A 12,394-nucleotide genomic window follows, 5' to 3' on the forward strand; every position below is an offset into this window, starting at 1 on the left:
TTTTACATTTATTCAAGAATGTTAATATTGCTGGGAATCAAACACATGATTTTGGCTTTGTTGGAACCGAAATTTTATGTTTTAAATAAAAAAAAAGTTACTATGCTGTTTATAATATTCATTTAAAAACAAAAAACAAATAGTTAAAAACTAGTTGTTAAATATGTTTTTAAAAATAATTTGCTCTCATGTTTATTTTTGTGTGAGAACGTGTGATTGTGATTTATTGAATCTAATCAGGGTCAATTTGACTTAGTTACAACATGAAAATTGTACCCAGAATTTGAACATAATACAAGGGGAAAAAGTTTTATAAATTTATATTATCTAATATAGAAAATTGTTATAGAATTCTGTCTTTTAAATCTTTTAATCGTCTCTGTTACCATATTTGAGAACGTCCCATATGTTCATTGAGGATGTAGATATATAATTATCCTGTATATGTATTGTGCATATTCTGTGTTTTAGGCTCAAGTGTCTAGTGTAACCCCTGGAACATCATACACAGTTACGGTCAATGCAGTGGCCTCGTCAGGGTTCAGCTCACCTGTCAGCCGAATACTTGTCACAACTATTGAGTCCTGTAAGTCTGTGTTTCATTTTTAAACTACTATCCTCTTTTAATAAAAATGATGCCTTCCTTTCGTTATTTATGTGTATTTTCCCATAGTTCCTGTATATTCCTCTAGACTTCCTCCTGAGGATTTTATTTGTCAGGTGAAAACATTGTAGTATTTGTATGGATTTTGCAAAATTCTATTTAATTCTATTTCTATTGAAACATTAAAAATAAAATAAAAATGATTAAAAATATCACTGGCTATGGCAGTATACTTTGAAGTATTTTGGAGTACCATGTAAATTTCATGGTACATGAATGCAGTAATCATTAGGTACCATGATACACATCAAAGTACCATGGTATTACAATCTGATACCATCTCTGTACTAAAGCATTGTTGTGTAAGGTTAGAACCAGTGATGAAAATTGAAAGATGAAACCCTTTGAGATGTTGTACATGAATCCATATGCACTTTTTTTCCAGTTGAGATGTGTGTATATTTATGTTTGCATAATTGATGCTGATTCCAGTTAGCAGGCTTTAATAGGTCGGTGTCAGATTCCTCGGTTGCCGATTTGCTCGTCCCTCTGAGAATGGCATGGACGGGTCACGCTTTCTGATGGCTTTATATTGTTATTCTCCTAAATGGCTGACACTTCCACAACAACAGATAGCTGTTAGCGAGCCGAACGCCTTCTGAAAGACCTCTAAATTTGATAATGACCTGGACGAGCAACAATATCCGTCCCGCTTCATTGAAGAAGATGAGGATATAATGGCAACACAAATGAAAGAAGTGACAATCAATTAAAAATGAATTGTGTGTAAAAACTACATGAAAAAAATTGCTGTAATTAACCAATTAGAATCAAGTATTCAATAAAGCTGCCGTAAAAATAGGATAATATATCAAACGCATCATAAAAATCTCAAATTATTTGTGTGTTTGTATGTAGTACCTGCGGCCCCCTCTAAGCCAGAAGGTGAGCGGGTTGGTTCCACTGGAATCCTGCTGTCCTGGCGGATGCCGGTGCCCCTTGACCCCTCAATTCACTCATTTGTCATCAAATACAAGGAGATGTGTCCATATCCCGACCCTACCTTCACTGAGGTCATCAAGAGCCTGGACATCCCAGAAACCCTCCTGAACACACTGACCCCTGGAGCAACGTACAACATCAAGGTGCACGCTTGATCTTCACACACATTTCAATAGTTTATGTGATAGCAAATATTCATTCACAAAGTATAATTTAACCACAGCATAGATTTTTACATTATAGAATCAGGATATAGTGTATTTTAAACTGCTCAAAATATGTACACAGCACCATAATAAAATACTGCAGTTTTTTGTGTTGTTTTTAGAACTGTAAAAAGGAACTAAATTGAAATAACAAATGATGCAGACAGTTCTCAGCCTAGCCGCAAATGCATTGTTCAGAAAAACTATAAAAATAATTAAAGTGTCAAGAATAGTGGTTTGTGGTTAAAGCTTACCAAGAGGCAGCACACTTCAGTTTCTAAATGTCACAAAAGTACATCCTCAGAAACTACCTGGCAAGTCTATTTTGATGAAATTGCTTGTCCACAGCCACAGAAAGCCCATTAACCATAGGAGCACAAACACAGAAATTGACAAAAATATAAATGTTTTGATGATTTGCTCAAAACTATATATATTGAAAGATTTTATTGACTTTATACCAACAAAGATGCATTAAACTGATCGAAAGTGACATTAAAGACATTTATAATGCTACAAAATATTTCTGTTTTAAATAAACTGTTCTTTTGAACTTTATATTTATCAAAGAATCCTAAAAATGTACACAATAATATTAAGCAGCACAACTGTTTTCAACATTGATAATAATAAAAAATGAATCTTGAGCACCAAATCAGCATATTTGAATGATTTCTGAAGGATCATGTGACACTGAAGACCAGAGTAATATCTTTCAAAAACATAAAAAAATCTTACCAACACCAAAATTTTGAACGGTAGTGTATATGATGCATAATAATGCCAAAAGAAAACATGAGGGTGAACTCCACTCATATAGGCTTTTCACACTGCACTGGGTTATCATCGTTCTAAACACCACTTTTAAACCCGGGTAAAGGAATGTTTCACACTTATAATTTAGAAGCGGGGTTAGCACTGCTTTTTACCCGGGGTTATGAAGCCCTGCTCCGGAGCAGGGTTAGCACTGCTTTTGCGGTGTTAACCCCGCATTGCGATGCCAAGTTGGGCTAGTGCATTTTTAAAATGAAAACGATCCTTGTCTACACTGGCATTTCCACAGCATTTCAGAAATGATCTCCGTCTATACTACACGACCGAAAATGCATGTCACATGACCGTTCGTGCACACTGGGCATGCACGTACAAGTGTAAACAGTTGCGTCTTGCGCATGTAGGTAGCTGCAGTATTAAAAAAAATGCAGAGTTTAACTGCACAATGGCTGCTAAAAATGACAACAAAGCCAGCAAAGACTGCAGTTTAGTCTCCATGTTATTGTTTACACAATCATCGATGTCAAGGATACTCAGAGCAAACGTGGGCAGCCACGCCATCTTTTTCAAAAGTCTCCGTTTTGGTCCTTTTGTACTGAAATGCAACTCCGGCGTAAACGACAGGCATAACCGTAGCAAAACGTATGCGTTAAAACGAAAAAGAACTGGTGTAAATGGGGCCTTGTAAAGTGTGAAACGATGCAGTGTTAGAATGTTACAGCTAGATGCTTAAAGGGTTAGTTCACCCAAAAATGAAAATTCTGTCATTAATTACTTACACCCGTAAGACCTTCGTTAATCTTCGGAACACAAATTAAGATATTTTTGATGAAATCCGATGGCTCAGAGAGGCCTGCATAGGGAGCAATGACATTTCCTCTCTCAAGATCCATAAAGGTACTAAAAACACATCTAAATCAGTTCATGTGAGACAGTGGTTCAATATGAATATTATGAAGCGACGAGAATATTTTTGGTGCACCAAAAAAAAAAAAACGACTTATTTAGTGTTGGCCAATTTCAAAACACTGCTTCAGGAAGCATTGGAACATAATGAATCAGTGTATCAAATCAGCGGTTCGGAGCGCCAAAGTCACGTGATTTCAGCAGTTTGGCGGTTTGACACGCGATCCGAATCATGATTCGATACGCTGATTCATAACTCTCCGAATCTTCCTGAAGCAGTGTTTTGAAATCGGCCATCACTATGTAAGTTGTTTTTTTTTTTTTGTTTTTTTTTTTTTTTTGGCGCACCAAAAATATTCTTGTCGCTTTATAATATTAATATTGAACCACTGTACTCTCATGAACTGATTTAAATATGTTTTTAGTACCTTTATGGATCTTGAGAAAGGAAGTGTCATTGCTGGCTATGCAGGCCTCACTGAGTCATCGGATTTCAGCAAAAATATCTTAATTTGTGTTCCGAAGATTAACGAAGGTTTTACGGGTGTGGAACAACATGAGGGTGAGTAATAAATGACAGGATTTTCAGTTTTGGGTGAACTAACCCTTTAATAACAGACAACCAATAGCGTGCCCATATTCAGTCAAGGGAACACTGCGCATTGTATATAAACAGTAAATTCAGCGTTTGAGAGAAAAAAATGTCAAATGGTGACAGAAAACACAACTATTTGAGTTTAGAAGAGACCAATGGCACTGACACCACAAATATGCAAATAAGGACGTTAACAATGGGTTTAGGAATGTACAATGTGAAAAGTCAGCTTATGAATACCCAGTATTAATTGGTAACCCCGGGTAAATTATGAGCAGTGTGAAACGTGAAGCAAGATAAACCAGGATTAAGTTTTTCTAGTGTGAAAAGCCCTATAATGTACCTACATTCCAGAGCAGATCTGTCCTAGTACACACTGCTAAACAAATTCAGATGTGACGTCATGAGAAACTACCTCCATACGCTCTACAAAGACTTTCAATGTCTAAATATCATGGGAAATTCTATATATTTCCAATTCATTTCCAACTCCAAAGAGCTCCAGGCTTCTTGTTGAGGAATGGTGCAATATCCCACGGTTCTGGGATCTGAATTACACAATTCCCCAAAGAACTGAAGCTCTTCTGAAAGCAAAAGCACGACCTGCTCCTTATTAAGTCCTCCATTCATAGATGTTACTGATATTATATCCACCCCATGTGTATCTGAAATGTTAGAGCCCCCTTCACTTCCCTTTTTAGTGTTTTCTGTTTATTTAATGTCTTTGTGGTGTGGTGTAAGACACAGCAGCCAGCAAAAACTTTTCTGAAATTGGTTTTCATTAAACTGTAGGGAAGGTCCAGCGTTCAGCAGACACTACTGGATTAACTGTCCATGGGAAAGTTGCCAGTGGCCTCTATTCCATTGATCTCACTCAATAATTTATCAACTGTGAATTATTCATGTCCTACAGAGAACTCTGGATCCACGAGGGATCTCTGTTTTCCCTCATTTGTCTCGTGAATTCATTGGCTGGGTACACCGTGAACTCTGAATTGACTCTCTAAGCTATTGTGCGAGCCTGTGTTTGTATGTGTGACAGTATTTGATGGATCTCTTGTCTGGAGTAGATCATCTTGCATTGGAATCTTCATTCACAGTGTTTATATAACCACCTCTGCTAAGTCATGGTGATAAATCAAACAGACGTTCTTAAGCTATGTGCGGTTTTAGTATATTGCTTTTTAAAAGCTTTGCTTCTGTCTTTTCTTTATAGGTTGCAGCAGTAAATAAAGCAGGAACTGGACCTTTTAGCCAATCTCTGTACTACAAAACAGCAGAGGCCCGTAAGCAGGATCCATATATTTCATATAAGCTGTTTTCAAAACCCTAGTGAGCTGCTTCAATGCCCAGAGAGGTAGCTATACCATCAAAGGTGGCATCTTATGTAAGTGATTTGAAATGGTCTTCATGGACATGGGCAACATGGGCAATATTGTTAATGGTCACAGGTGCAAAACAGAAATGGTTCTCCCCATGTGAAGTGTAATTAGGAGTCTTACTGGTAGCATTCTGTTTATTAAAGAATCCTGAAAAATGTTTCCACAAAAATCTTAAGCAGCAAAAGCTGGTTTCAACATTGATAATAATAAGAAATGTTTCAAAGCATCAAATCAGCATATTAGAATGATTTATGAAGGATCATGTGACATAGAAGACTGGAGTAATGATGCTGAAAATGTAGCTTTGTCATCACAGGAATAAATTACATTTTAAAATATATTCAAATAGAAAATAGTTCTTTTAAATTGTAATAATATTTCATAATATTAAAGGGATAGTTCACCCAAAAATGAAAATTTGATGTTTATCTGCTTACCCCCAGCGCATCCAAGATGTAGGTGACTTTGTTTCTTCAGTAGAACACAAATGATGATTTTTAACTCCAACCGTTGCCGTCTGTCAGTCAAATAATGCGAGTGGATGGGAACTTCTACTATAAGAGTACATAAAACTTGCATAGACAAGTCCAAATTAAACCCTGTGGCTCGTGACGACACATTGATGTCCTAAGACATGAAACGATCGGTTTGTGCGAGAAACCGAACAGTATTTATATCATTTTTTAACTCTAATAAACCACTATGTTCAACTGCGTTCAGCACTCGTTAGTGAGGTCTGATTGCGCTCTGACAATGGCAGTGATGTCTCGCTCTCATTGAAGTATATGCGCGAGACATCACTGCCGCTATGCAAGTTTTATTTACTCTTATAGTAGAAGTTCCCATCCACTCGCATTATTTGACTGACAGACGGCAACGGTTGGAGTTAAAAATAATCATCATTTGTGTTCTACTGAAGAAACAAAGTCACCTACATCTTGGATGCGCTGGGGGTAAGCAGATAAAAATCAAATTTTCATTTTTGGGTGAACTATCCCTTTAACAGTTTTACTGCATTTGTAAGCATTGGTCGGCATAAGAGACTACTTTTAAAAACTTGTTAATGTTGTTTATATGTCTATGTGGTGTTTTTAACATGCTTTAAGACAAACCATTTGCAAATTCATAAGTCAACACCATTGCTGAATATTTTCTCTTTAAAACTAAAACTTTAAAAGAAGGTTATCCCAGTATATTTTTCTGTTGATATGAAAAATAAGATATAGGTAGATTTAGCAATATGACGGGTGTATGATGCATATTACGATGTTATGTTATGAATTATATGCCTTTCTCCACTGACATTCTGTGTCGTTCAAAGTGTTTCTAAGGATACTGATTGTTAGAAGTCTGACTCGTGAATGTGAACATGGTTTGTGTAGCATTAGCAACACAGTATTAGCTGTTTGATAAAGTAGTCAAGCAAAACGCTAAAACATATTAATTACTGTTATGTGTACGATGTTGTAAAAAGCGATACCAATGTGCAGCGTTTACCTCAGGCAGTTGACCGAGTGGATCTCGTCTGAGCTTATGCGAGTGAGTGGAGGCGGGGCTAATTATCATAGAGGGTGTGCATCGACGTCACTTTCCCGCCGAAAACGCGCTCCCTCAGGTGGACTGAGTGGCTAAAAAACCTGCAGCGTGACTGGCCCTGCGTTCCATTCGGAAGGGCTCATCCCTATGCCCTAATCCCTTCAGAGGGTTTACCCTCCGGAGTGAGAGCTTCGAAGGGATGAAGGGTGTAGGGGTAAAAAAAACTGTTCTTTTGGAACGCACTTCAGCGTCATCTTAACGAGACAATCAAGGAGGATAAATTGTGCAAGCTGCGCCTTTTGTTTAACGTTATTATTTATTTATTTATTTATTTTAGGTTTACCGCATGTAGGCTATATTGTATCTATGTATTTGAAACATTTGAATGGACTGATAAATGAGCTGTAAAGTATTTTTTTTTTAAGTACAATGTCATTTTGACCATAATAATGTACCAAATCTAACTCGTTTAAATATTACAGTAGTACAGAAAAATATTATACATACCTTTATAGTTAAAATCGAACTCCTAACCTCCTGTACCCATTCTGTGACGTCAAACAACTTCCCTGTGCAAAGGATCATGGGGGCCCGAAGTGTCCATCAGTTGTTCCCTTCGAAATCCTTCATTCCGAAGGGCCCTTTGAAGTGGCCAGTTTTGAGCACTTTGGTTTGGAACGACCCTTCAATATGGCGGCCATGATTATTTTCACTCCGAAGTGCCCTTCGGAGGGCGATATATCCCGTTTGGAACGCACCGCGGATCTAATAGGGGAAACTGCGAAAACGCGAGTAAAACAAACGATTACACTAAAGTTTAGACTCGAAAGTGTTCCTTGCAACTTGTCAAATAAACCTAATCCATGGATATTGACATGCCGCCAGGAGTCGTGTTTCCTGACATTTATATGCCTGTTATCGACGCTGGGGAAATACATAAAGCAAATCTGCCTGTGAATATTTTATATATAACTACAATATAGGTAGGTTTAAATCCGCGTAATCACTTATATCAATGTTATATTGTCACATTGTCCAGCCCTAAAACTTACATAGTTTTATCGAATAGTTTTTGTCAGTGTTCATTTAAAAACACCCAATTATGCAGAATATACGATGGAATATATTTCATTGATGAGTTGTCAAAATAATATATATCAATTCAATATATATGGTATGATTTTACCTCAAAATCCAACAATTCCACACAAATGATAACTGCAAATCCATGTTTCTCTGCTGGAGTTCAGCTGTTTCTGTGAATTGCAGTGATCCATTTGCTTCTTTTGTCTGTAGCTTTCGGCACTCTTTAAATATATACCTCGGGTTTTGTGCCAAAGTTATTTGTACAGTCAATCACAAAGCTCTTTCCCGTTTTGTGTGTTTTGTGTGTGTTTCTATTGTTTTATAAAACTACATTTAAAAACAGGAATTAAATAAACAACTTTAAATATGTCTATTAATTTGCCCATATAAAAAGTGATTCATTTATATACATTTTTATGCTTGAATTATTAAATTAATTAATTGATTCTTCTTTTTATTTTTAAGTGGCACTCCTGGTCCTCCATATTTTTCGCGACATTCGCGCTGAAAACCAATGCTGCCGCTCAGTCTTTTGCCACTCAGTGGGCGTAACCGCAGTCGTAACGGTCGACGGTGACGTCACGTGCATACCCTCTATTCATAGATCTGTATATATTAAATGAGGCAAGGGTGTAGAGTTACATTCAAGCTACTTTAGGGAATTAAGATTTTTTTTTTTGTCGCAGAAATAAACATTTAAATATGTAATTTTGATGATCAAAGATGAGTTTTAAGGGATAAAGGGGAACTTTAAAAAATGTACTGACCCTAAACTGAACAATAGTTTATATATTAGCATAATTTTGCCGCCTAGTGTTTGATGTCTAATAGTGATGGCTAAGTTGGCAGTTCACTAGGTTGTTTTGAACAAATGTGTAGAATTCAATCTATTTGAACTCGTATTTTCATTCTGCTTGTTTAGAGTATGTGTATACCTATGTTTTAATCCATGTATTTTTGTTCATTCTCAGCCCCTGGTCTGGTGTCAAACCTCACAGCGTTTGCTGATGATCACGCATCGGTGTTAGTGACATGGTTTCTCCCTGTACGCATTAATGGCCTTATCACCAAGTTCGCAGTGAAAGTCAAACATGCTCGAACAGGCCAGATTGTCCGCACGCTGGAGCTCAAAGCAGAGGACATCATGAACGGAGCTCTGCCTCACTGCAACGTACATCCTTACTTGCATTAATGTTTATTTGAAGTGATACAAGACAATTGAACCAAATTCAAACCACCTTATGCATTGATCTACCAATCTTTTACAATTAGTTTTGGATATTTATGTGTCTCCTAGGATGCAGCAGACATCTTATCTCGTGGAACTCCAAGCCCGTCCGAGTCTTCCCAGTTAACCTCTGCTGTGTTGCCCACGGTTACGCTCTCAGCCGTACCTCCCGCCTCCATCTGGAGTGTTCCAATCAGTGTAAAGATTGATGAGCTCCGCCCCTACACACCTTATGTGTTTGAAGTCTCCGCCTTCACTAGCGATGGGGAGGGACAGATTGCCAGCACTATGGTCCGAATGCCGGAGGCTGGTATGCTATCACACACATTTAATTCTTATATATATATATATATATATATATATATATATATATATATATATATATATATATATATATATATATATATATATATATATATATAAATGCTTTTATTCAGCACTGATGCATTAAATTGATCTAAAGTGACACTAAATGCATTTATATTGTTATAAAAAAAAGTTCTGTTTCAAATAAATGCTGTTCTTTATATTCAACAAAGTAATACATAATCACAAGTTTCTGTAACAAATCAAAAATGTGTTTTGCAGCCCCTGAAGACCCGCCGCAAAACGTACTTTTAAGAAACATCACTTCCAAATCTCTGTCTCTAATTTGGGACCCACCAAAGATCACCACAGGACGTTTCAGTTACGTCATCCAGCTCCACAGCTCTGAAGGTAACACCGCATGACCATCAAACCAATGTCTTTACCATTAATGCTGTACTATCAGTATGACACCACACAAGGACAAGCCCTTAATCTAAACCAGTGAGAATATAAAGCAGGATGACCTTGCGTTTAGCACACATGCTCCAGACTACTTAATTCAAAGCACATCCTCTCATCATTTGTTTGTTAATGTGGTGCATGTATATGTGTATTTCAGGGTTTATTAGTGAGAACAGCACAATCGATCAAGCATTTATTTATACTGGACTGACTCCATACACACAATACTACATCCATGTGATGGCCAAATCAGCGGGGGCCACAGGACCGGCAGCAGTGGTCAACATTACAACACTGGCAGAAGGTGAAAACACACACACGTTTACTACCTAAATGAGGGCTTACTAGTTTAGGATTTGCCTAAGAATAAGAGAACAGATTTATTTCATGTTTAATTTTGTTTTCCAGTTGAGTATGTGCCTATATTTTCCCAAAGGGAGGTTTTATCAAATTTAGTCATCTAGCAACTGAATTTAGGCTAATAGTTTGGAATCTGAACCTTTAATGTTATAGTAATGTGCAAGTAAGGGCTCCCTATATAGTTTACAGAATTAGCAGAGATAATTTTTTTTGTTATCCTTAAACTTTTAATTAGGGCCCGAGCACCGATGGTGTGAGGACCCTATTGTAATTGCTCAGTCAACTATTCTTCTCTGAAATGAATCGCATTTTTGAGGGCCTAAACATGCTCAAACACTCATGAAACTGTGCACACGTGTCAGAAGTGCTGAAAATGTACCTCTGATATAGGTTTCAGAATTAGGTGTGGCAAAATGGCTCAATAGCGCCACCTACAAAATTTCATTTAAGCGGCCTGCGTGCTACATTTCATGGACAAGTATGAAATTCGGTAGACACATCTAACAGCCCAATACCTACAAAAAAGTCCCTGGGTGCAAAATCTGAAAACCCAACAGGAAGTCAGATATTTCGAATTTTCTCTGAGTTGTTTTACACTGTGATTACGTCCTCATTGAGATTTAACCAGATCAGCATCATATTTGGTCAGTCTAATCTTAAGGCCTTAGCAATGTTACATTGCAAAGATCTTGAGTTTTCCTTGAAGGCGTGTCCATGGCGTGTCCGTGGCGGCCTGACCAAGATTGACATTTCGCCATGAAAGAGGAAGCTGTTGTAACTCAGGCATACAGTGTCCAATCTCCCCCAAACTTCACATGTTTGATAAGAGTCCTGGTCTAAAGACATCTACATGCCAATATTCAGTTAGTCAAGGCACCACCTGCTGGCAACAGGAAATGGCATGCTTTGCTCTGTAATTCATTCCCAGAAACACATTTGTATATGCCATGAATTACCAAACATGCTAGAAACACATTAAATCATGAAACACTTGGCTAAGTGCTAATGTTTGCGATTAATGCCACGAAACAGGAAGTTATTGTAACTCAGGCATACAATGTCCGATTTGCTCCAAACTCCACGTTTGATTATACAGGGAGTGCAGAATTATTAGGCAAGTTTTCTTTTACAGGCAAAATGAGCCAAAAAAGAGATTTAACTCAGACTGAAAAGTCAAAAATTATTAAATACTCATGAGAAGGACGCAATACTAATGCAATACTAGAAATTGCAAAGTTAAAGCATGACCAAGGGACAGCAAAATGCTCATTGGGTCAGCGGGGTCAGACAAAAACAGGTGGAAAAGAAAAGACACATGTTAACTGCAAAATAATTAAGAATTATGTGTGAAACCATCAGGAACCCTTTAGTCTCCAGCGCCACCATTTTCCAGAACTGCAACCTACCTGGAGTCTCCAGAAGTGCAAGGTGTTAGGATCTCAGAGACTTAGGTTAGCTAAAGAATCCTAAAAAATGACCTGCACTTGATAAGAATCACAAGCTGAAGTGTTAGAAAATACATGAAGACTGGGTTTTAATAGGGCTTATAGACAGACAGCTTGAGAATGACTCCTGATGGACCAGCACCACATCTTCTTGTACCACTGTTTGAAGAATTTATCCAGAATCTGGCAGTAAGGTGTTTGAGTTCACTTTTAGTCCATCTCTTATCCTGAAATGTCTGTCTTGCAGAGATGGACTAAAAATGATCTTCCAAAACTTACTGCCAGATTCTGGAAGATAAATTCTTCAAACAGTGGTACAAGAGGATGTGGTGCTGGTCCTTCAGGAGTCACTCTCAAGCTGTCTGTTTATAAGGCCTATAAAAACCCAGTCTTCATGTATTTTATAACACTTCAGCTTGTGATTCTTATCAAGTGCGGGTCATTTTTTAGGATTCTTTAGCTAACCTAAGTCTCTGAGATCCTGAGACCTTGCACTTCT

General features: G+C 37.5%; 1 protein-coding gene across 2 annotated transcripts in view; it reads left to right on the plus strand.

The window, feature by feature from the left end:
• Positions 1-12,394, plus strand: part of ptprq (protein tyrosine phosphatase receptor type Q) — a 93,785-nt gene that overhangs the window by 28,431 nt on the left and 52,960 nt on the right. For both annotated transcript variants that reach the window (XM_048168058.1, XM_048168059.1), the window contains 7 exons: positions 472-586; positions 1,523-1,749; positions 5,304-5,373; positions 9,063-9,262; positions 9,389-9,629; positions 9,908-10,036; positions 10,248-10,394. In XM_048168058.1, the coding sequence (XP_048024015.1) occupies positions 472-586; positions 1,523-1,749; positions 5,304-5,373; positions 9,063-9,262; positions 9,389-9,629; positions 9,908-10,036; positions 10,248-10,394 (1,129 nt within the window). The remainder of the gene's footprint in view (positions 1-471; positions 587-1,522; positions 1,750-5,303; positions 5,374-9,062; positions 9,263-9,388; positions 9,630-9,907; positions 10,037-10,247; positions 10,395-12,394) is intronic.

The sequence above is a fragment of the Megalobrama amblycephala genome, linkage group LG19 (genome assembly GCF_018812025.1).
Source record: "Megalobrama amblycephala isolate DHTTF-2021 linkage group LG19, ASM1881202v1, whole genome shotgun sequence".
NCBI classification, from domain to species: domain Eukaryota; kingdom Metazoa; phylum Chordata; class Actinopteri; order Cypriniformes; family Xenocyprididae; genus Megalobrama; species Megalobrama amblycephala.